General features: G+C 39.7%; 1 protein-coding gene across 3 annotated transcripts in view; it reads left to right on the forward strand.

Moving 5' to 3' along the window:
- The window catches only part of LOC128691054 (protein ILRUN-like), a gene marked incomplete at its 5' end in the record, with an annotated part of 68,694 nt that overhangs the window by 5,552 nt on the left and 36,082 nt on the right, over positions 1-27,060 (forward strand). For 2 of the 3 annotated variants that reach the window (XM_070089029.1, XM_070089027.1), the window contains 1 exon segment: positions 22,276-22,577. In XM_070089029.1, the coding sequence (XP_069945130.1) occupies positions 22,276-22,577 (302 nt within the window). 3 annotated transcript variants of the gene reach the window in all.

Genomic DNA, 27,060 nt, shown 5'->3' on the forward strand with positions numbered 1-27,060 from the left:
AACCTGCTGGTCCATGGGCTGCAGGAGAGGAGTGGTATTAGGAGGCAAAAACTTCACCTTAATGAATTTCATGTCCCCATAAAGTCGCTCTGCCATGTCTGTAGGATGACCAGGGGCATTGTCTAACACCAGGAGGCACTTAAGTTCTAATTTCTTTTCAGTTAGGTAATCTTTCACATTGGGGGCAAATGCATGGTGTAACCAGTCATAGAAAAAGTCCTTAGTGATCCATGCCTTACTGTTTGCCCTCCACAGCACACACAAATTCTCCTTGAGGACATTCTTTTGCCTGAACGGTCTGGGAGTTTCAGAGTGATACACTAATAAAGGCTTCACTTTGCAATCACCAGTAGCATTGGAACACATCAACAAAGTAAGCCTGTCTTTCATAGGCTTATGTCCTGGGAGTGCCTTTTCCTCCTCAGTAATGTACGTCCTGCTTGGCATTTTCTTCCAAAACAGGCCTGTTTCATCACAATTAAAGACTTGTTCAGGTTTCAGTCCTTCACTGTCTATGTACTCCTTGAATTCCTGCACATATTTTTCAGCTGCTTTGTGGTCCGAACTGGCAGCCTCACCATGCCTTATCACACTATGTATGCCACTACGCTTCTTAAATCTCTCAAACCAACCTTTGCTGGCCTTAAATTCACTCACATCATCACTAGTTGCAGGCATTTTTTTAATTAAATCCTCATGCAACTTCCTAGCCTTTTCGCTTATGATCGCTTGAGAGACGCTATCTCCTGCTAGCTGTTTTTCATTTATCCACACCAATAAGAGTCTCTCAACATCTTCCATCACTTGCGATCTCTGTTTTGAAAACACAGTTAAACCTTTGGCAAGAACAGCTTCCTTGATTGCCTTTCTGTTGCCCACAATAGTAGTGATGGTTGATTTGGGTTTCTTGTACAACCTGGCCAGGTCGGCGACACGCACTCCACTTTCATACTTATCAATGATCTCTTTCTTCATCTCTATAGTAATTCTCACCCTTATTGCTGTAGGGTTGGCACTAGAAGCTTTCTTGGGGCCCATGGTCACTTATTTGGCAGATAAAATCACCAAAAACACTGTAATAATACGAAATGTTCCGATTGTATGCTTGGATGTTACCGCGGAGGCTGGCTGGTAAACAATGCCACCGGCTGCACATGTGAGGCTGGCTAAGGGCGCACATTGGACGCGTCTCGGACGAAGAGCGGTGAGCGGGTTTTTGAGCGGTATGCGAGGCAAAATTTTTGCGATAAAAGTGAGCGGTATGTGGATTGTACGTTATGTGATGCCGACGGTATGCGGGGGTCCACTGTATATGATTTTTGGTAAATATTCGATTCCCAGCCAGGGTAGAAACATTAGGCGTGTTTCTTTACACCCGTTGTCTATGTTTACCCATCAGTAAATGGGTACCTGGGTGTTAGCCGACTGGTGTGGGTGTTATCCTGGGACACTGACCTAATTTTCTTGAAATACTCTGCATAACAAGTGGCTTTCTATATAGTAGTATGTCACTGATGTCAGCTATGTCTGTATTCCATATTATTTTTTTTTTATTATCACACTGGCCGATTCCCACCAAGGCAGGGTGGCCCGAAAAAGAAAAACTTTCACCATCATTCACTCCATCACTGTCTTGCCAGAAGGGTGCTTTACACTACAGTTTTTAAACTGCAACATTAACACCCCTCCTTCAGAGTGCAGGCACTGTACTTCCCATCTCCAGGACTCAAGTCCGGCCTGCCGGTTTCCCTGAATCCCTTCATAAATGTTACTTTGCTCACACTCCAACAGCACGTCAAGTATTAAAAACCATTTGTCTCCATTCACTCCTATCAAACACGCTCATGCATGCCTGCTGGAAGTCCAAGCCCCTCGCACACAAAACCTCCTTTACCCCCTCCCTCCAACCTTTCCTAGGCCGACCCCTACCCCGCCTTCCTTCCACTACAGACTGATACACTCTTGAAGTCATTCTGTTTCGCTCCATTCTCTCTACATGTCCGAACCACCTCAACAACCCTTCCTCAGCCCTCTGGACAACAGTTTTGGTAATCCCGCACCTCCTCCTAACTTCCAAACTACGAATTCTCTGCATTATATTCACACCACACATTGCCCTCAGACATGACATCTCCACTGCCTCCAGCCTTCTCCTCGCTGCAACATTCATCACCCACACTTCACACCCATATAAGAGCGTTGGTAAAATTATACTCTCATACATTCCCCTCTTTGCCTCCAAGGACAAAGTTCTTTGTCTCCACAGACTCCTAAGTGCACCACTCACTCTTTTTCCCTCATCAATTCTATGATTCACCTCATCTTTCATAGACCCATCCGCTGACACGTCCACTCCCAAATATCTGAATACGTTCACCTCCTCCATACTCTCTCCCTCCAATCTGATATTCAATCTTTCATCACCTAATCTTTTTGTTATCCTCATAACCTTACTCTTTCCTGTATTCACCTTTAATTTTCTTCTTTTGCACACCCTACCAAATTCATCCACCAATCTCTGCAACTTCTCTTCAGAATCTCCCAAGAGCACAGTGTCATCAGCAAAGAGCAGCTGTGACAACTCCCACTTTGTGTGTGATTCTTTATCTTTTAACTCCACGCCTCTTGCCAAGACCCTCGCATTTACTTCTCTTACAACCCCATCTATAAATATATTAAACAACCACGGTGACATCACACATCCTTGTCTAAGGCCTACTTTTACTGGGAAAAAAATTTCCCTCTTTCCTACATACTCTAACTTGAGCCTCACTATCCTCGTAAAAACTCTTCACTGCTTTCAGTAACCTACCTCCTACACCATACACTTGCAACATCTGCCACATTGCCCCCCTATCCACCCTGTCATACGCCTTTTCCAAATCCATAAATGCCACAAAGACCTCTTTAGCCTTATCTAAATACTGTTCACTTATATGTTTCACTGTAAACACCTGGTCCACACACCCCCTACCTTTCCTAAAGCCTCCTTGTTCATCTGCTATCCTATTCTCCGTCTTACTCTTAATTCTTTCAATAATAACTCTACCATACACTTTACCAGGTATACTCAGCAGACTTATCCCCCTATAATTTTTGCACTCTCTTTTATCCCCTTTGCCTTTATACAAAGGAACTATGCATGCTCTCTGCCAATCCCTAGGTACCTTACCCTCTTCCATACATTTATTAAATAATTGCACCAACCACTCCAAAACTATATCCCCACCTGCTTTTAACATTTCTATCTTTATCCCATCAATCCCGGCTGCCTTACCCCCTTTCATTTTACCTACTGCCTCACGAACTTCCCCCACACTCACAACTGGCTCTTCCTCACTCCTACAAGATGTTATTCTTCCTTGCCCTATACACGAAATCACAGCTTCCCTATCTTCATCAACATTTAACAATTCCTCAAAATATTCCCTCCATCTTCCCAATACCTCTAACTCTCCATTTAATAACTCTCCTCTCCTATTTTTAACTGACAAATCCATTTGTTCTCTAGGCTTTCTTAACTTGTTAATCTCACTCCAAAACTTTTTCTTATTTTCAACAAAATTTGTTGATAACATCTCACCCACTCTCTCATTTGCTTTCTTTTTACATTGCTTCACCACTCTCTTAACCTCTCTCTTTTTCTCCATATACTCTTCCCTCCTTGCATCACTTCTACTTTGTAAAAACTTCTCATATGCTAACTTTTTCTCCCTTACTACTCTCTTTACATCATCATTCCACCAATCGCTCCTCTTCCCTCCTGCACCTACTTTCCTGTAACCACAAACTTCTGCTGAACACTCTAACACTACATTTTTAAACCTACCCCATACCTCTTCGACCCCATTGCCTATGCTCTCATTAGCCCATCTATCCTCCAATAGCTGTTTATATCTTACCCTAACTGCCTCCTCTTTTAGTTTATAAACCTTCACTTCTCTCTTCCCTGATGCTTCTATTCTCCTTGTATCCCATCTACCTTTTACTCTCAGTGTAGCTACAACTAGAAAGTGATCTGATATATCTGTGGCCCCTCTATAAACATGTACATCCTGAAGTCTACTCAACAGTCTTTTATCTACCAATACATAATCCAACAAACTACTATCATTTCGCCCTACATCATATCTTGTATACTTATTTATCCTCTTTTTCTTAAAATATGTATTACCTATAACTAAACCCCTTTCTATACAAAGTTCAATCAATGGGCTCCCATTATCATTTACACCTGGCACCCCAAACTTACCTACCACACCCTCTCTAAAAGTTTCTCCTACTTTAGCATTCAGGTCCCCTACCACAATTACTCTCTCACTTGGTTCAAAGGCTCCTATACATTCACTTAACATCTCCCAAAATCTCTCTCTCTCCTCTGCATTCCTCTCTTCTCCCGGTGCATACACGCTTATTATGACCCACTTCTCGCATCCAACCTTTACTTTAATCCACATAATTCTTGAATTTACACATTCATATTCTCTTTTCTCCTTCCATAACTGATCATTTAACATTACTGCTACCCCTTCCTTTGCTCTAACTCTCTCAGATACTCCAGATTTAATCCCATTTATTTCCCCCCACTGAAACTCTCCTACCCCCTTCAGCTTTGTTTCGCTTAGGGCCAGGACATCCAACTTCTTTTCATTCATAACATCAGCAATCATCTGTTTCTTGTCATCCGCACTACATCCACGCACATTTAAGCACCCCAGTTTTATAAAGTTTTTCTTCTTCTCTTTTTTAGTAAATGTATACAGGAGAAGGGGTTACTAGCCCATTGCTCCATGTAGTAAATAAAGATATTATTATTATTATTATATTATTATTTTCTCAATTGATTGTTGGGTTATCTTATTCAAACTTGGGCAATGTATGATGGAAAGATACTTCTTAACGTAGACCAAAAATGAAAGAAATCAGACCATAAATAGCGGAGTTCACTTCTCAGCCGTTAGCGGCCGCTTAGCAGTATATTTTTGTATGTTTTTATGGTTATATTCTCATTTTTTTGGTCTCGTTTGATAGAATAAAAGATATTTAGCGAATCTCAAGAGTAAACAAATGACGTCACCGTCCAATACCTGTCCACCTGCCAGTCCAATACGCAGTCAAGAATGGGTTGACATTATTTATACAATTATTATAATAATGCAGTAGTCTGCATAACAGTAAATCTTCAATATTTTTGTGAATAAAAATTCCAAATGGTAAGCAAGAGAAATATAAGAGGGGCCTGGAGCTATGACCAATGAACAGAGAAAATGTTATTTTAGTGCTAGGAATGTTTGCATTGTTTATTCTGGACCCTATTTTGAAATTGGCATCTGTTGAAATTTGTGTGAAATCGACCAAACTGCCAATTTCTGACCACTTTATTGGGTAGTTGAAATAAGTGAATGGGTGGTTTCTTGTACTCAGTGGACAGACTAGAAGTAAATAAGTTTATTCAGGTATACACAAACACAGTTACATAGATTATCATACATAGCAGTGTATGTATAGGAACCTAGGATAACCCAGAAAAGTCAGACAAAGTGACTTATTTCCAGTACCTGGCTTGGGCTTGCCATATATGATTTTTGGTAAATATTTTTTTTTTCTTGGTTGTTTGTTGGGCTATCTCATTGAAACTTGGGCAATATATGATGGAAAGATGCCTCTTAACGTACAACAAAAATAAAAAAGATGGACGATAAATAAGGGAGTTCACTTCTCAGTCATTAGCCTCCTCTTTGCAGTATATTTTCGTATAGTTTTTATGGTTGTATTCTCATTTTTTTGGACTCATTTGATAGAATGGAAGATATATTACAGAAATAGACATGATTTTGATTGCTTTCATGGCGAAAAGTACCTTGAAATTGAGCTCAAAGTAGCGGAAATGTTCGATTTTTGCCGATGTTCAATGAACTTTGATTAAGTCAAGTTGGTTAACCCTTTGACTGTCGCAGGCCCCTTTCTGAAACTGTCATTCTATGTCGCAAAATATTCAAAAAAAAAAAAAAATTTTCTTATGAAAATGTTAGGATTATTTTACTGAGTGGTTTAAGCCTAAAAAAAATTGTTGCCATCAGTACTTACCGAGATATAGAGCTGCAAAGTTGGCAGAAAGTGAGCTGCGTACGGCAACAGCGGTGACTGCCGCCCACCAGTTATTCTTTTATTTACTCTAATTCAAAAGTTTCTTGTATTTTCCAATATTTTTCTTTTCCAAGTAACTTATGTGGCCTGTGAGACCAATGTAAGGTGCATTGTTCAAATATACACTCATTGTTTACAACACAATAACTGAACAAACTTTATCACTACAGTGGACCCCCGGTTAACGATATTTTTTCACTCCAGAAGTATGTTCAGGTGCCAGTACTGACCGAATTTGTTCCCATAAGAAATATTGTGAAGTAGATTAGTCCATTTCAGACCCCCAAACATACACGTACAAACGCACTTACATAAATACACTTACATAATTGGTCACATTCGGAGGTAATCGTTATGCGGGGGTCCACTGTATTAGTTTGTGTATAAAATTTGTTTACACAAACAAACAATACAAAACAATGTTTATTACTATTGTTCCATAGTATATATACATATGTACAGTCACTGAACACGTTCCTAGAACTGCTGCAGCTTGTGGAACTCTCTGAAACATGGGTATATGCAGAGTGGCACTTGACACTCCTCATACATAAAATGAGTGTCTCTGCATGTTTGTGGGCGTTTTGTGGTATGTGTACATACATAACACCTCTTCTGAGCATTTTTCTTGGAAATAGTAGGAGGCAGTTGTATGGGGTAGTGATCAGCAGGCCTCAAACGAGATGGCGTGTTGGTAATTTCGTGGGCGCTGGTCTATTGCAGGTGTTGCTCCTTGGTACTTGGCGATTATTGTCTGATTACTGACAAATAAAATTCACCATATTTTGGTGTTTTGTTGGTCCTCAACTTGTATATGTTATAAGCATTTAGCATGGAGATATCAACAAGATGGAAAATAAGTTTTATATACCACTTAAAACTCTTGCGTACACAATCAACAAACCCAATCTGCATGTCACATTTGTCCACTAAGCGCATATTGAGGTTGTAGTCCATGACAGCTGCAGGCTTTAGAATGGGTTCATCGGTCTCTCTGTTGTTCCTGCCAGTGTGTGCCATTTTGTTTCGGTGAACTGATGTCAACAATGTGACATCACGTTTGTCATGCCACCGAAATGCCATGATGTCATTGGCAGCAAAGGCTTGCACCTCACCTCTGCGAGTGCCAGTGTTGAACCTTGGCATATGTTTACGATTACCACACACTGTGCCATACACGTCTGTCAAGTTCACTTGCAAGAAATCACCGAGTAAGGGGCTTGTGTACCAGTTATCAGTAAATAACATATGCCCCTTACCAAGATATGGTTCCATGATTGTTCTAACCACATCACCAGAGATACCCAAAAACTTCATGGTATCTCTCAAAGTATTACTGCCAGTGTACACAATGATATCCAAAACTAGACCACTTCTGCAATCACACAGTACAAATAACTTTATACCAAAGCATTTCCTCTTGCTTGGTATATATTGCTTGAATGAGAGTCTTCCTTTGAATAAAATCAAAGACTCGTCAATAACAAGCCTCCTGAAGGGATAAAAATACATGCAGCACTTTTGTTTCATGTACATAAACACATTTCTGATCTTATATAACCTGTCGCTTCTGTCAGGCCTGGTTTTGTCTGCAAAGTGTAACATCCCTAACAGTATCAAGAAACGATTGACACCTATAATGTCACTAAAACCTGGAGTTGAAATCAGGCGTTCTGTTGCCCATTATGTGGTGACAGTGTGCTTATACACATGTGGCATAAGCATTATTGTGGCAAAAAACAGGTACATCTCTGCCACAGTTGTCTCCTTCCACTGGTGTAGCCGTGATCTTGGTGAGAAAATTGTATTTGCCATGGTGTACTCATAGTATGTGTTGGTTTCCCTGACAATGATGTCCATCAGGGGTTCATCGAAGAATAATTCAAAGCATTCCAGTTCACTAGCATTGTTCCCAAGTGGACATGATGGCTTTATTCCACTTTGTGTTTCATCAAAGTCATGGGGACTAGGAACAAACTCGTCACCTTCCTGCCAATCCCAGATGTGGTCTGTTGGTCGGTTCTGGATATTGTAACGTGGTTGTGGTTGTACAGGTTGTGGTTGTGCAGGTTGTGGTTGTGCAGGTTGTGGTTGTGTAGGCTGTGGGAGTGTGGGGTTGGATGAGGCTGGTTGTTGTTGTTGTGCAGAGTCAGCAGCGTGGGTAGTAGCATGGCCCGCTGCTGGTGCCACATGGGTTGTGCCACCATCACTATCACCACCACTGCCTGCTGCCTCGCTCACATCATTCATACCATCGTATGGTGTAGGGCCACGGGATGTGCTCCGAGAGTTACTCCTTCCCCTTGGAACAGCATGTGAAACACTACCAGACTGCATGCTACATCGTACATACTGCCGCTTCACTGGGGAATATTCACCCTCACTGTCACAACTAGAACTGCCTTCAATAACCTTGAAATCACTATCACTATCACATTCACTGCTAACATCTGGGTCTTGTACATGGCCAAATAGTTTCCTCTTTCGTCCTGGTACAAGTGAATATGAACGTGAACAAGCCGGCCCAGCACCAGAGGTGGAAGGTTGTGGGTCATCTGGGTTTTCATCACTAATTACGTCATCCTGGGCACTTTTTTCGGTCACACTCACTTGAAAACCATGGAATTTTCTGTCAGTGACACTTTAATCACTGTTAGAGCTATCACTTGGGAACAAAAGACCTCCAGTCCGCCGAGGAGTGAGGTTCTTCTTAACGCGAAGGATGGTGAAAATGGACTACCAAGATGGCGTTCCCACAATGCACCGATGAGTCCCAGATTTTTTCACAGGGTGCACACCCACCACTGAGACCCATTCTCTCTCATGTAGGCCTGCCAGGCCTTTCCCGCTTGATTTGAAGCCGCTAGAATTTATGCGTATAAATACGTCAGAAACAGTGGCGCGTAAGACATATATATACGGCGTAAGCAGTCAAAGGGTTAATTTTATTAAGTGTATTCTAACCTAACCACTCTGTAATCTGGCAAACTCAGTAATCTGGCACACTACAGGTCCCAATGATGCCAGATTTGTGATGGAGGACCTGTATAGTCAAAATGGGACAGAAATGGCGGAAGCTTTTGCCGCTGCCTCTGCCACCATATTATGGCCTATTTTATTCATTCTAGAGTATATACACCTACCATCCGACTTAGGACCTGCTCGACTTACGACGACTCGACTTATGACCGTGTTTTTTATGCCAACTTTCTGGGAAATAAACAAGTGTTTGTGTTGTACACAGTGTTTATCCTAAACCTTACAGTATAAAATACAGTACAAACAGCATAAAAAGTAAGGTAAAACATGAAATACCAAAATAAAACAATAAAATAAAGTCATTACAAAAATGTTATGTTGATATTCAGTAGTTAAGTTCGACTTACGACCATTTTGACTTATGACCGGTTTCTCGGAACCGAACTCAGTCGTAAGTCGGATGGTAGGTGTATCATGTTTCTGTGCTAAATATATTATGTCAGCTGAATTGTGATAAATAAATAAGTCGTACAGTTGATAATAGTGTCATATTCACGTATTTTTTCTCATCTCTCCAAGAGTGCAGGAACAGACTAATGACTTTTCAGTGAATTTAAATGAGGAAAATTAATTTGATGTATGAGTAAATTGAGCTACAAGCTAGCTCCTGGAACAGATTAAACTCGTAAGTCAAGGTTCCACTGTATTGACTGTTAACTCTCTTGAGTTGAAACATATAGGCAAGTCTCTTGACCATGCTGCCCTCTGTTAAGGTAGTAGTGAATAGGTACATGTGTATTAGCTGAGTTGTCAGTTGCTTCTGAGATAAAGGACTAAAGAGTCTTAATGGAAATAATCCTTGCTGCTTGGCTTTCTTGGGTTATACTGGGTCAAAAGCCATTTGTCATTTATAATCCAAAAAGTTTTCTTTGTAAGTGAATAAATGACACTGTCAGATCATGTGGAGTGCAGAGTAATACTTTACAGCTAATCCACGAAATTGTGCAAATACATTGCAGATATTTTGCTAGTCATGTGGTGGAATTGTACTATGATGTTAGTAAGTGTACATATTATTTTTATTTATAATAGCTTTATTTACTTCTTATTTTGTGTTATTATGTTTATAGTTGTTTAGCCCTCTTTTCCTATAATATTTTCCCATCCATTGAAAGTAGGGAACTGGGTAATGATAATATCAGGATTTTACACTATAGATAATGTAGTAATATAAATTTAAAATGTGAATGTTTCTTAACACACCAGCCAGGAAACAGATTCACCATCATTCATTCAATAGCTGTCTTGCCAAAAGTGTGCAGACATTACAGTTCAAATGACAATGCATACTGCAGCATCCCCACCCCTCCTATAGAGTGCAGGTGTGGCTAATTGATGTTCATGAATACCTTCATGTTACCTTCCTCACTCCAACAGCACATCAGGCCATGAAAATCACTTATCTGCAGTTCGATCTAAAATGGTCACACAAGCCTGTTGGATGCCCCCAAATCCTAGCACTCAAAACCTTAACCCCTTCCCTCCAATCCTTCTTGTGATAACTTCTTTTCCCATTTTCCTTCCATCTGTTTTATGCACCCTCTTGGTCATCATCTGCTTCTTCCTCTCTAATGTCCATACCACCTCAACAACCCCTTCCTAGTCCTCTTGGTTATAGCTTTCATAACCCCACACCCTCTTCTGATCTCTATATACCAAATTCTCTGGAAAACATTTACACTACACATTGCTCTCAAACATAATATCTCCACTACCTCTATCCTCTTCCTTCAGCGAGAAAAAAAAATGTTAGAGACAGCCACCCGTCTCCTAATGTATCTGTTCTTAAATTTATGAATGGAGCCTGCCTCCACCTCTTCTTCATTGAGATCATTCCACTTCCCAACCACCCTGAAACTGAAGAAATATGTCCTAACATCCTTGTGGCTCACTTGTGTTTTCAACTTCCAGTTGTACCTCTGAGTACCTGGTTTTTGCTTCTCAAACAGCCTGTCCATCTTGTCTCTCAGTTCCTTGAAGTATTTTGTATGCTGTTAGCATGTTTCCCTTCATCCTTCTGTCTTCCAGTGCCGTTAGATTCAGTTCCTTCATCCTCTCTTCAAGCTCATATCCTTTTGTTCTGGAACTCTCCTTTTTGCATATTTCTGCTCTTTCTCCAGTTTCTAAACATTTCTCAGGTGTGGACATACGCCAGTGCTGCATACTCCTAGGTGGGCTAGACATACGTTGTATAAAGGGCTCAGAATAATTCTTTGAAATTCCTAAACATCACTCTTAGATTAGCCAGGTGAGCATTGTATGGGTGTGAGGCATGGTTTTTAATTATTTCAGTAAGGAGGAAGCTGGAGCAATGGACATGTCACATTTGATGGAATTCTAAGCTTGGGGATGAGAAGGTGTTGGGTTACAAACAAGTATGATTCAGAGGGTTATTGAGGTGTGGTTCAGATATTTAGAGGGTCTGTATGGTAAAAAAAAAAAAACAATAATCATGATAATTCTGTAAAAATGATTATTTTTTGTACATCATCCATTTCCACCAAGGTAGAGGGACCAAAAGAAAGAAATGCATTCATCTTCACTCATTCAATAGACATCTTGCCATAAGTGCATGGACGTCACAGTTCAAACTACTCTCCAAATTGTAACATCCTCACCCCCCTCCTTCAGAGTGCACTAGTGTAGGTTTGGGATTATATTTTTTAAAGAGAGGTGTAAATCTGAAAGCATAGAGCAGACTTTATATTTATTTTAAGTTAATCTGTGGCATTTCAGTACATTTTTAATGCTCCAAAAATTATGAGATAACTGAAGAAAGAAAACATGACTCATCATTTAGAGGTTATGTTTTTAAATGTTATTTGATTTTAGCAAAACATTGAACAAGTGATTGTCCTTTCAATTACAGTATTTACTAAAATTGCTTCAGTTGTTGCTTGGTTGCTTTGCAATATAAGATTAATGATAATATTTAAATGCTAAAAAGAATAAAAATACTAAAAAGAATAAGAAGAAGAAAATTGTCAAAGTGGGAAGTCTGAATGTGCGTGGATGTTGTGCAAATGATAAGAAAGAGATGATTGTGGATGTTATGAATGAGAAGAAACTGGATGTCCTGGCTTTAAGTGAAACAAAGCTGAAGGGGGTGGGAGAGTTTCAGTGGAGAGGAATAAATGGGATTAGGTCAGGGATTTCAAATAGAGTTAGAGCTAAAGAAGGAGTAGCAATAATGTTGAAGGATAAGTTATGGCAGGAAAAGAGAGACTACAAATGTATAAATTCAAGGATTATGTGGAGTAAAATAAAGATTGGATGTGAAAAGTGGGTTATAGTAAGCGTGTATGCATCTGGAGAAGAGAGAAGTGTAGAGGAGAGAGAGAGATTCTGGGAAATGTTGAGTGAATGCATGGGGAGTTCTGAATCAAATGTGAGAGTAATGGTGGTTGGGGATTTCAATGCTAAAGTGAGTAAAAATGTTATGAGGGAGTAGTAGGTAAATTTGGGGTGCCAGGGGTAAATGTAAATGGGGAGCCTTTAATTGAGCTATGTGTAGAAAGAAATTTGGTAATAAGTAATACATATTTTATGAAAAAGAGGATAAATAAATATACAAGGTATGATGTAGCACGTAATGAAAGTAGTTTGTTAGATTATGTATTAGTGGATAAAAGGTTGATGGGTAGGCTCCAGGATGTACATGTTTATAGAGGGGCAACTGATATTTCGGATCATTATTTAGTTGTAGCTACAGTTAGAGTAAGAGGTAGATGGGAAAAGAGGAAGGTGGCAACAACAAGTAAGAAGGAGGTGAAAGTGTATAAACTAAGGGAGGAGGAAGTTCGGGCGAGATATAAGCGACTATTGGCAGAAAGGTGGGCTAGTGCAAAGATGAGTAGTGGGGGGGGGGGTTGAAGAGGGTTGGAATAGTTTTAAAAATGCAGTATTAGAATGTGGGGCAGAAGTTTGTGGGTATAGGAGGGTGGGGGCAGGAGGAAAGAGGAGTGATTGGTGGAATGATGAAGTAAAGGGTGTGATAAAAGAGAAAAAGGTAGCTTATGAGAGGTTTTTACAAAGCAGAAGTGTTATAAGAAGAGCAGAGTATATGGAGAGTAAAAGAAAGGTGAAGAGAGTGCAAAAGGAGAGCAGATGAAAGAGTGGGAGAGGCACTGTCAAGAAATTTTAATGAAAATAAGAAAAATTTTTGGAGTGAGTTAAACAAGTTAAGAAAGCCTAGGGAAAGTATGGATTTGTCAGTTAAAAACAGAGTAGGGGAGTTAGTAGATTCACTGACACAAGAGGAGATATAAAAAAGACCTGGAAAACACTCAGGAGATATAAAAAAGACCTGGAAAACACACTCGGATTCTAGGGACCCACAAACTGAAAAAAAACAAGAATATTGTCCTAACTAAACCTAATGAAACACCACTGCAACCCACCGACACAACTAACAAGATAAACGACTTCTTCTCAACCATAGGTTCTAATCTCGCCAATAAAATCCCACATACCAATGCCCATGCCGGGGACTACCTAGATGGGAATTTCCCAGATTCCTTCTATCTTGCTCCAACTGAGCCCACGGAAGTCACCGAGATTATTAAGTCATTCTGAAGGAGGGGTGTTAATGTTGCAGTTTAAAAACTGTAGTGTAAAGCAACCTTCTGGCAAGACAGTGATGGAGTGAATGATGGTGAAAGTTTTTCTTCTTCGGGCCACCCTGCCTTGGTGGGAATCGGCCAGTGTGATAATAAAATAATTAAAAATAACTCAGGGAATCTGTCTCATGTCCCACCATTATTGTACAAGAGAGTGGCCCATGTCCTCTCGCATACTATCTCATTGCTTTTTAGCAAGTCACTAGAAGCTAGCACCTTCCCGAAACTACTCAAGACGGCAAGGGTTACACCAATACATAAAGGTGGTGACCCTACAGATTTAAACAACTATAGGCCAATATCAAACTTACCATTGCTATCCAAAATCTTTGAGAAACTCGTGCACAGGAGACTATATTCATTTATAACGTCACAAAACATACTCAACCCCTGCCAATTTGGATTCAGGAAAAATAAAAGCACTAACGATGCAATTATAAAAATGCTAGATCTGCTTTATACAGCATTGGAAAATAAGGAATATCCACTAGGAATTTTTATTGACCTAAGAAAAGCTTTTGACACAGTAGACCACGGCATCCTACTCCACAAACTTGACCATTATGGTATAAGAGGCCATGCGCTTGCATATTTCAAATCTTACCTTACTAATAGGTATCAGTATGTCACCATTAAAGACACAGCATCAACAACACAGCCACTTGATACTGGAGTTCCACAGGGAAGTGTCCTTGGTCCCCTGCTCTTCCTCATATACATCAATGATCTTCCAAACGTATCTCGACACCTGAACCCCATTCTCTTTGCTGACGACACGACTTACGTCATCTCTCACCCTAATCTTGCAACCCTCAACACCATTGTTAATGAGGAGCTGATCAAAATATCGACTTGGATGACAGCCAATAAACTTACGCTTAACGTCGACAAAACCTACTACATTATGTTTGGTAGCAGAGCAGGAGATGCGCAAATTAACATTAAGATCGACAACACTCTAATTACCAGGCATAATGAGGGCAAATTCCTAGGCCTATACCTCGACAACAACCTGAACTTCAGCACCCATATCCAACACATAACCAAAAAAGTATCCAAAACGGTTGGGATCCTCTCCAAGATACGATACTACGTGCCGCAAACTGCCCTTCTCACACTATACCACTCACTTATATATCCATACCTTACCTATGCTATCTGTGCTTGGGGTTCAACTGCAGCAACACACCTAAAGCCAATAATAACCCAACAAAAAGCCGCAGTAAGAATAATCACTAAATCCCATCCCTGGCAACACACCCCCCCACTCTTCATAGATCTAAACTTACTCCCTGTTCAGTACATCCACACTTACTACTGTGCAATCTACATCTACAGGACCTTAAATTCCAATATTAACCTTGACCTAAAATGCTTTCTTGATAGTTGTGACAGAACCCACAGGCACAACACCAGACACAAACATCTCTATGACATTCCCCGTGTCCGACTAAACCTTTACAAAAATTCAATGTATGTCAAAGGCCCTAAAATCTGGAACACCCTACCTGAAAATTCCAAAACTGCAGACACATTCATCACCTTCAAAACTACCATCAGAAAACATCTTATCTCCCTGATACACCCTGTCAACTAATAATACGAATACCACCTGGTGGTTCACACTTACACTCACTCACCCATTTGACCATAAACAGAAATATCAATCTCAATCTCAAAATAATGAATCTTAACTAGTCAAAAGTTGGCCTGTGATACTCCAATACTGAAACTATGTATAGTGCCAAAACAAAAGCATTCACATTGCTAAACTCACAACTAGTATTTAGTCACTTAGCCATAATACCAACTTATCTCATAATTCTGTAACATTTTAAACCTAAGATTTAATATGTCTGCCCGAAATGCCTAGCCATGCTAGGCGTTCTAGTGGTACACTCTGTAATTATTATTTTACTACATGTAGACCACACAATAACCAAATTCTGTAATCTCAGCATTGTAATACTTATAGAGAATAAATAAAGTTTGAGAGGAAGGTATTAGGTAGATGGCGAGAATATTTTGAGGAACTTTTAAATGTTGAGGAAGAAAGGGAGGTGGTAATTTCATGCACTGACCAGGGAGGTATACCATCTTTTAGGAGTGAAGAAGAGCAGAATGTAAGTGTGGTGGAGGTACGTGAGGCATTACGTAGAATGAAAGGGGGTAAAGCAGCTGGAACTGATGCGATCATGAGAAATGTTAAAAGCAGGGGGGGGATATAGTGTTGGAGTGGTTGGTACTTTTGTTTAATAAATGTATGAAAGAGGTAAAGGTACCTAGGGATTGGCAGAGAGCATGTATAGTCCCTTTATATAAAGGGAAAGGGGACAAAAGAGATTGTAAAAATTATAGAGGAATAAGTTTACTGAGTATACCAGGAAAAGTATACGGTAGGGTTATAATTGAAAGAATTAGAGGTAAGACAGAATGTAGGATTGCGGATGAGCAGGGAGGCTTCAGAGTGGGTAGGGGATGTGTAGATCAAGTGTTTACATTGAAGCATATATGTGAACAGTATTTAGATAAAGGTAGGGAAGTTTTTATTACATTTATGGATTAAGAAAAGGCATATGATAGAGTGGATAGAGGAGCAATGTGGCAGATGTTGCAAGTATATGGAATGGGTGGTAAGTTACTAAATGCTGTAAAGAGCTTTTATGAGGATAGTGAGGCTCAGGTTAGGGTATGTAGAAGAGAGGGAGAATACTTCCCGGTAAAAGTAGGTCTTAGACAGGGATGTGTAATGTCACCATGGTTGTTTAATATATTTATAGATGGGGTTGTAAAAGAAGTAAATGCTAGGGTGTTCGGGAGAGGGGTGGGATTAAATTATGGGGAATCAAATTCAAAATGGGAACTGACACAGTCACTTTTTGCTGATGATACTGTGCTTATGGGAGAGTCTAAAGAAAAATTGCAAAGGTTAGTGGACGAGTTTGAGAATGTGTGTAAAGGTAGAAAGTTGAAAGTGAACATAGAAAAGAGTAAGGTGATGAGGGTATCAAATGATTTAGATAAAGAAAAATTGGATATCAAATTGGGGAGGAGGAGTATGGAAGAAGTGAATGTTTTCAGATACTTGGGAGTTGACGTGTCGGCGGATGGATTTATGAAGGATGAGGTTAATCATAGAATTGATGAGGGAAAAAGGGCGAGTGGTGCGTTGAGGTATATGTGGAGTCAAAAAACATTATCTATGGAGGCAAAGAAGGGAATGTATGAAAGTACAGTGGACCCCCGCATAACGATCACCTCCGAATGCGACCAATTATGTAAGTGTATTTATGTAAGTGCGTTTGTATGTGTATGTTTGGGGGTCTGAAATGGACTAATCTACTTCACAATATTCCTTATGGGAACAAATTCGGTTAGTACTGGCACCTGAACATACTTCTGAATTGAAAAAATATCGTTAACCGGGGGTCCACTGTATAGTAGTACCAACACTCTTATATGGATGTGAAGCTTAGGTGGTAAATGCAGCAGCGAGGAGACGGTTGGAGGCAGTGGAGATGTCCTGTCTAAGGGCAATGTGTGTTGTAAATATTATGCAGAAAATTCGGAGTGTGGAAATTAGGAGAAGGTGTGGAGTTAATAAAAGCATTAGTCAGAGGGCAGAAGAGGGGTTGTTGAGGTGGTTTGGTCATTTAGAGAGAAGGGATCAAAGTAGAATGACATGGAAACTATATAAATCTATAGGGGAAGGAAGGAGGGGTAGGGGTCATCCTCGAAAGGGTTGGAAAGAGGGGGTAAAGGAGGTTTTGTGGGCGAGGGGCTTGGACTTCCAGCAAGCGTGAGTGAGCGTGTTAGATAGGAGTGAATGGAGACGAATGATACTTGGGACCTGACGATCTGTTGGAGTGTGAGCAGGGTAATATTTAGTGAAGGGATTCAGGGAAACCGGTTATTTTCATATAGTCGGACTTGAGTCCTGGAAATGGGAAGTACAATGCCTGCACTTTAAAGGAGGGGTTAGGGATATTGGCAGTTTGGAGGGATATGTTGTGTATCTTTATACGTATATGCTTCTAAACTGTTGTATTCTGAGCACCTCTGCAAAAGCAGTGATAATGTGTGAGTGTGGTGAAAGTGTTGAATGATGATGAAAGTATTTTCTTTTTGGGGATTTTCTTTCTTTTTTGGGTCACCCTGCCTCGGTGGGAGACGGCCGACTTGTTGAAAAAAAAAAAAATTAAATGCTGATTACCTAATTCACTTTCAAAATAAAAGTTTTTTTTTTTTTAGCAAGTCGGCCGTCTCCCACCGAGGCAGGGTGACCCAAAAAAGAAAGAAAATCCCCAAAAAGAAAATACTTTCATCATCATTCAACACTTTCACCACACTCACACATTATCACTGTTTTTGCAGAGGTGCTCAGAATACAACAGTTTAGAAGCATACACATATAAAAATTCACAACATATCTCTCCAAACTGCCAATATCCCAAACCCCTCCTTTAAAGTGCAGGCATTGTACTTCCCATTTCCAGGACTCAAGTCCGACTACATGAAAATAACCGGTTTCCCTGAATCCCTTCACTAAATATTACCCTGCTCACACTCCAACAGATCGTCAGGTCCCAAGTACCATTCGTCTCCATTCACTCCTATCTAACATGCTCACGCACGCTTGCTGGAAGTCCAAGCCCCTTGCCCACAAAACCTCCTTTACCCCCTCTCTCCAACCCTTTCGAGGACGACCCCTACCCCGCTTTCCTTCCCCTATAGATTTATATGCTTTCCATGTCATTCTACTTTGATCCATTCTCTCTAAATGATCAACCCACCTCAACAACCCCTCTTCTGCCCTCTGACTAATGCTTTTATTAACTCCACACCTTTTCCTAATTTCCACACTCCGAATTTTCTGCATAATATTTACACCACACATTGCCCTTAAACAGGACATCTCCACTGCCTCCAACCATCTCCTCGCTGCTGCATTTACCACCCAAGCTTCACACCCATATAAGAGTGTTGGTATTTCTATACTTTCATACATTCCCTTCTTTGCCTCCATAGATAACGTTTTTTGACTCCACATATACCTCAACGCACCACTCACCTTTTTTCCCTCATCAATTCTATGATTAACCTCATCCTTCATAAATCCATCCGCCGACACGTCAACTCCCAAGTATCTGAAAACATTCACTTCTTCCATACGCCTCCTCCCCAAATTGATATCCAATTTTTCTTTAGCTAAATCATTTGATAACCTCATCACCTTACTCTTTTCTATGTTCACTTTCAACTTTCTACCTTTACACACATTCTCAAACTCATCCACTAACTTTTGCAATTTTTCTTTAGAATCTCCCATAAGCACAGTATCATCAGCAAAAAGTAACTGTGTCAATTCCCATTTTGAATTTGATTCCCCAAAATTTAATCCCACCCCTCTCCCAAACACCCTAGCATTTACTTCCTTTACAACCCCAACTATAAATATATTAAACAACCATGGTGACATTACACATCCCTGTCTAAGACCTACTTTTACCGGGAAGTAGTCTCCCTCTCTTCTACACACCCTTACCTGAGCCTCACTATCCTCTTAAAAACTCTTTACAGCATTTAATAACTTACCACCTATTCCATATACTTGCAACATCTGCCACATTGCTCCTCTATTCACTCTATCATATGCCTTTTCTAAATCCATAAATGCAATAAAAACTTCCCTACCTTTATCTAAATAATGTTCACATATATGCTTCAATGTAAACACTTGATCTACACATCCCCTACCCACTCTGAAACCTCCTTGCTCATCCCCAATCCTACATTCTGTCTTACCTCTAATTCTTTCAATTATAACCCTACCGTACACTTTTCCTGGTATACTCAGTAAACTTATTCCTCTATAATTTTTACAGTCTCTTTTGTCCCCTTTCCCTTTATATAAAGGGACTATACATGCTCTCTGCCAATCCCTAGGTACCTTCCCCTCTTTCATACATTTATTAAACAAAAGTACCAACCACTCCAACACTATATCCCCCCCTGCTTTTAACATTTCTGTCATGATCGCATCAGTTCCAGCTGCTTTACCCCCTTTCATTCTATGTAATGCCTCACGTACCTCCCCCACATTTACATTTTGCTCTTCTTCACTCATAAAAGATGGTAAACATCCCTGACCGGTGCATAAAATTACTGCCTCTCTTTCTTCCTTAACATTTAAAAGTTCCTCAAAAGATTCTCGCTATCTACCTAATACCTCCATCTCCCCATCTACTAACTCCCCTACTCTGTTTTTAACTGACAAATCCATACTTTCCCTAGGCTTTCTTAACTTGTTTAACTCACTCCAAAATTTTTTCTTATTTTCATTAAAATTTCTTGACAGTGCCTCTCCCACTCTTTCATCTGCTCTCCTTTTGCACTCTCTCACCACTCTCTTCACCTTTCTTTTACTCTCCATATACTCTGCTCTTCTTATAACACTTCTGCTTTGTAAAAACTTCTCATAAGCTACCTTTTTCTCTTTTATCACACCCTTTACTTCATCATTCCACCAATCACTCCTCTTTCCTCCTGCCCCCACCCTCCTATAACCACAAACTTCTGCCCCACATTCTAATACTGCATTTTTAAAACTATTCCAACCCTCTTCAACTCCCCCCCCCCCCCCACACTACTCATCTTTGCACTAGCCCACCTTTCTGCCAATAGTCGCTTATATCTCACCCGTACTTCCTCCTCCCTTAGTTTATACACTTTCACCTCCCTCTTACTTGTTGTTGCCACCTTCCTCTTTTCCCATCTACCTCTTACTCTAACTGTAGCTACAACTAAATAATGATCCGATATATCAGTTGCCCCTCTATAAACATGTGCATCCTGGAGCCTACCCATCAACCTTTTATCCACCAATACATAATCTAATAAACTACTTTCATTATGTGCTACATCATATCTTGTATATTTATTTATCCTCTTTTTCATAAAATATGTATTACTTATTACCAAATCTCTTTCTACACATAGGTCAATTAAAGGCTCCCCATTTACATTTACCCCTGGCACCCCAAATTTACCTACTACTCCCTCCATAACATTTTTACCCACTTTAGCATTGAAATCCCCAACCACCATTACTCTCACACTTGATTCAAAACTCCCCACGCATTCACTAAAATTGCTTCAGTTGTTGCTTGTTTGCTTTGCAATATAAGATTAATGATAATATTTAAATGCTGATAACCTAATTCACTTTCAAAATGAAAGTGTAGATATTAATACTGGCCATAGAAAACTGTTAATGAATAAAACAAATTAGCTTATAATTTTATTAATTAATACTAGGTTTAGAAAGCAGTTATTAAATAAAATTAATTAAGTTACAAGTTTATTATAATTTGCCTTTGATGCCCCATGTCCTACTGTGTTAGTGCTTTACAGTATTTTATGGGTATATTCCTTGGAGCTTTGCAAACCCCTTGGTGGTAGGTTTTGGAACTCGTTATATATTGTGGTTGTTTTAATTATGAAAGTTTTTTTTTTTTTTGTTTCAACAAGTTGGCCGTCTCCCACCGAGGCAGGGTGACCCAAAAAAGAAAGAAAATCCCCAAAAAGAAAATACTTTCATCATCATTCAACACTTTCACCTCACTCACACATAATCACTGTTTTTGCAGAGGTGCTCAGAACACAACAGTTTAGAAGCATATACGTATAAAGATACACAACATATCCCTCCAAACTGCTAATATCCCGAAACCCCTCCTTTAGAGTGCAGGCATTGTACTTTCCATTTCCAGGACTCAAGTCCGGCTATATAAAAATAACTGATTTCCCTGAATCTCTTCACTAAATATTACCCTGCTCACACTCCAACAGATCGTCAGGTCCCAAATACCATTCGTCTCCATTCACTCCTATCGAACTCCCTCATGCACACCTGCTGGAAGTCCAAGCCCCTCTCCCATAAAACCTCCCTTACCCCTTCCAACCTTTTCGAGGACGACCCCCTACCCAGTCTTCCTTCCTACTTCTCCTTTGTATATTGCTTTGTGGGATAACAGGTATATATGACAACTTTGAATTACACTTAGGTCACACTATACATTTATGTACACACACATATATGCATACCCCATCTATGTTTTCTTCAATTTTCTTAATAGCTCTTGTTCTTTATTTCCTCTTATCTCTATGGGAAAGTGGAAAAGAATGCTTCCTTCGTTAGCCATTTGTGTTGTAAGAGGCGACTAAAATACTGGGAGTAAGGGGCTAGTAACCGCTTCTCCTGTATAAATTATTATATTTAAAAAAACTTCGGTATTTCTTTTTAGGTCACCCTGCCTCAGTGGGTTACGGCTGGTTCGTTGAAAAAAAAAATATTGCTATGTAACGTTGGGGTCTTTGTGTTTTTATATTAGTGTTAGGGTACAGTATTTTAATTGTCTAGTATTATACATTGTGATTAGTGAATTGTAATTCTGTATTTTTTCCTCAGATACAATATGGGTGATTGTGCAAGTTGATTCAGGTGGCACATTAGCTTTAATGCAACAGATGGTCAATCTAAAGGAATTAGGATCACCTCCAGCAGCAACACACTCGACTCCCACTACGTTTGCAAATCCTTTTGCCCCATTACATCTCAGCCAGCAACAAGTCCAACAGCATGCTGATCAACAACAACAACAGAATCATCCCCATCATATGAAAGAAAATTTTCAAATTCAAAGTCAGCAACCTAATGAAAGTTCCGTCGCTTCTCACACTCCTAGTTGTCAGCAGGATCCTGATGGAGATGTAGGGATGAGTTAGTGTAATTATAATTAGCCAGTAATTTGGGCCCTTTGTAGGTTGCTCATTGGAGCTTTGTATTAAGTTCTATGATTTCAGAACCTGTGGAAAGTTTGGGAGTGATAATTTGAAATCTGAATATGATCAAAGTAATATATTTGCTATATATACTCGAGTAAAGCCCGACTTCAAGTACCATTTGAGCTCTGATTTTTACCCAAAAATTTTATTTTTCCATAAATCTCATGTATAATTTTATTTGAGGGAGTGGCATTAGGGACAGTAGAAAACGTGCGAGAATTACTATACTGAACTGGGTGTTGGTGTTACATTCTGTGTAAACAATTTTTTTTTTTAATCCAGTGCTTTCTCATATTAAGCTTAACAGATACATAGGAAAAGACTGAAATAGCAAATATCAATTTCTAATTGAGATGATGTTATGTTGGAACCATTATGTCCAGGTCAGGTGAGCAGCATGGCATGCTCCATACAAAACAAAGCTAGTCTGTCACTAGTAATAAAGGAGTGCTGCAGTAGGCCTTGCTGATGCTATGTAGGTTCTACTCATCCAATTCATTCTCTGTCATTGACAACTCTATTGCCAGGTCAAGAAACTAGACTTGTTCTCTCCTTAGATTAAGGCCTAGGCACAATGTGACCCCTGTGGATTTAGTTCCTCTCTATATATAATAATTTTGCCAGACGAGCCCTTTCTTACATAAAGGAGCACTGCAGTAAACTTTGATTGTCTATGCTAGCAGATTTTACTCACCCCAAGCATTTCCACTCAATTACAACTCTATTGTCAAACCATTGCATACATAGGAATGAACAAGCCCTGCAGTGAACTTACTAGCCCTTGCTATACAGGTTCTACTCTCCCAGTCATTCCTATTCTGGCATGTGTCAAACATATTTGCTGTTTGGAGGATCATCTGAACTGTCGTATCTGCATGCCTGTGTAAATGATGGGTGAAAGGGTGAAAGTGTTTCTTTTTTGGGTCACCCTACCTCAGTGGGAGACTGCCAGTGCATTAATTTTTTTTGTTTTTTTTAACATGTAGTAGTAGTCGTTGAATCATCAAATTACATTTCAAAGAATGAAATGGATAAAGCTAGCTTTATCTTCCATGATATGTTGCTCAATTTGTGGTGATATGTACAGGACTCCTAGGTAGTAGGTTGGTAGACAGCAACCACCCAGGGAGGTACTGCCATCCTGTCAAATGAGTGTAATGGTTTTACATGATAGTAGGATTGCTGGTGTTTTTTCTATTTTATAAACGTGCAAGATTTCAGGTATGTCTTGCTACTACTTACACTTAGGTCACTGCATACGCATTTTTTTTTTTAACAAGTCAGCCGTCTCCCACCAAAGCAGGGTGACCCAAAAAGAAAGAAAATCCCCAAAAAGAAAATACTTTCATCATCATTCAGCATTTTACCTTACACACAATCACTGTTTTTGAAAAGGTGCTCAGAATACAACAGTCTAGAAGCATGTATGTATAAAGATACACAACATATCCCTCCAAACTGCCAATATCCCGAAGCCCTCCTTTAAAGCGCAGGGATTGTACTTCCCATTTCCAGGACTCAAGTCTTGCTATATAAAAACAACCAGTTTTCCTGAATCCCTTAACTAAATATTACCCTGCTCACACTCCAACAGCTCGTCAGGTCCCAAATACCATTCGTCTCCATTCACTATCTAACTCTCACGCACGCTTGCTGGAAGTCCCAGCTCCTCACCCACAAAACCTCCTTTACCCCCTCCCTCCAGCCTTTTTGAGGACGACCCCTACCCCGCCTTCCTTACCCTACAGATTTATGTGCTCTCCATGTCATTCTACTTTGATCCATTCTTTCTAAATGACCAAACTACCTCAACAACCCCTCTTCAGCCCTCTTGACTAATACTTTTATTAACTCCACACCTCCTCCTAATTTCCACACTACGAATTTTCTGCTTAATATTTACACCACACATTGCTCTTAGACAGGACATCTCCACTGCCTCCAACCATCTCCTCGCTGCAGCATTTACAGCCCAAGCTTCACACCCATATAAGAGTGTTGGTACCACTATACTTTCATACATTCCCTTCTTTGCCTCCATAGATAACTTTTTTTTGTCTCCACATATACCTCAATGCACCACTCACCTTTTTTCCTTCATCAATTCTATGATTAACCTCATCCTTCATAAATCCATCTACTGACACATCAACTCCCAAATACTGTATCTGAAAACATTTACTTCTTCCATACTCCTTCTCTACAATTTGATATCCAATTTTTCTTTATCTAAATCATTTGACACCCTCATCACCTTACTCTTTTCTATGTTCACTTTCAACTTACTACCTTTACACACATTCCCAAAACTCAATCACTAACCTTTGCAATTTTTCTTTAGAATCTCCCATAAGCACAGTATCATCAGCAAAAAGTAACTGTGTCAATTCCCATTTTGAATTTGATTCCCCATAATTTAATCCCACCCCTCTCCCAAACACCCTAGCATTTACTTCCTTTACAACCCCATCTATAAATATATTAAACAACCATGGTGACATTACACATCCCTGTCTAAGACCTACTTTTACCGGGAAGTAGTCTCCCTCTCTTCTACACACCCTAACCTGAGCCTCACTATCCTCATAAAAACTCTTTACAGCATTTAATAACTTACCACCTATTCCATATACTTGCAACATCTGCCACATTGCTCCTCTATCCACTCTATCATATGCCTTTTCTAAATCCATAAATGCAATAAAAACTTCCCTATCTTTATCTAAATACTGTTCACATATATGCTTCAATGTAAACACCTGATCTACACATCCCCTACCCACTCTAAAACCTCCTTGCTCATCCGCAATCCTACATTCTGTCTTACCTCTAATTCTTTCAATTATAACCCTACCGTACACTTTTCCTGGTATACTCAGTAAGCTTATTCCTCTATAATTTTTACAGTCTCTTTTGTCCCCTTTCCCTTTATATAAAGGGACTATACATGCTCTCTGCCAATCCCTAGGTACCTTCCCCTCTTTCATACATTTATTAAACAAAAGTACCAACCACTCCAACACTATATCCCCCCCTGCTTTTAACATTTCTGTCATGATCCCATCAGTTCCAGCTGCTTTACCCCCTTTCATTTTACGTAATGCCTCACGTAACTCCCCCACACTTACATTCTGCTCTTCTTCACTCCTAAAAGATGGTATACCTCCCTGACCAGTGCATGAAATTACTGCCTCTGTTTCTTCCTTAACATTTAAAAGTTCCTCAAAATATTCTCGCCATCTACCCAATACCTCCATCTCCCCATCTACTAACTCCCCTACTCTGTTTTTAACTGACAAATCCATATTTTCCCTAGGCTTTCTTAACTTGTTTAACTCACTCCAAAATTTTTTCTTATTTTCATTAAAATTTCTTGACAGTGCCTCTCCCACTCTATCATCTGCTCTCCTTTTGCACTCTCTCACCACTCTCTTTACCTTTCTTTTACTCTCCATATACTCTGCTCTTCTTATAACACTTCTGCTTTGTAAAAACCTCTCATAAGCTACCTTTTTCTCTTTTATCACACCCTTTACTTCATCATTCCACCAATCACTCCTCTTTCCTCCTGCCCCCACCCTCCTATAACCACAAACTTCTGCCCCACATTCTAATACTGCATTTTTAAAACTATTCCAACCCTCTTCAACCCCCCCACTACTCATCTTTGCACTAGCCCACCTTTCTGCCAATAGTCGCTTATATCTCGCCCGAACTTCCTCCTCCCTTAGTTTATACACTTTCACATCCCTCTTACTTGTTGTTGCCACCTTCCTCTTTTCCCATCTACCTCTTACTCTAACTGTAGCTACAACTAAATAATGATCCGATATATCAGTTGCCCCTCTATAAACATGTACATCCTGGAGCCTACCCATCAACCTTTTATCCACCAATACATAATCTAATAAACTACTTTCATTACGTGCTACATCATACCTTGTATATTTATTTATCCTCTTTTTCATAAAATATGTATTACTTATTACCAAATTTCTTTCTACACATAGCTCAATTAAAGGCTCACCATTTACATTTACCCCTGGCACCCCAAATTTACCTACTACTCCCTCCATAACATTTTTACCCACTTTAGCACATCACTCCGGGTTCTATTTTCTTACTAGTTCTTGCTCTTGTTTATTTCCTCTTATCTCCATGGGAAAGTGGAATAGAATCCTTCCTCTGTAAGCCATGCGTGTCATAAGAGGCGACTAAAATGCATGGAGAAAGGGGCTAGTAACCCCTTCTCCTGTATACATTACTAATATTAAAAAGAGAAACTTTTGTTTTTCCTTTTTGGGCCACCCTGCTTCGGTGACATACAACCGGTTTTTGAAAATTGATGATGGTGTACAGTACTGTAATAACAGATCATCTTGCCATTTGAGATTTTCATGTGTAGTTC

Source organism: Cherax quadricarinatus, chromosome 27 (genome assembly GCF_038502225.1).
Source record: "Cherax quadricarinatus isolate ZL_2023a chromosome 27, ASM3850222v1, whole genome shotgun sequence".
NCBI classification, from domain to species: domain Eukaryota; kingdom Metazoa; phylum Arthropoda; class Malacostraca; order Decapoda; family Parastacidae; genus Cherax; species Cherax quadricarinatus.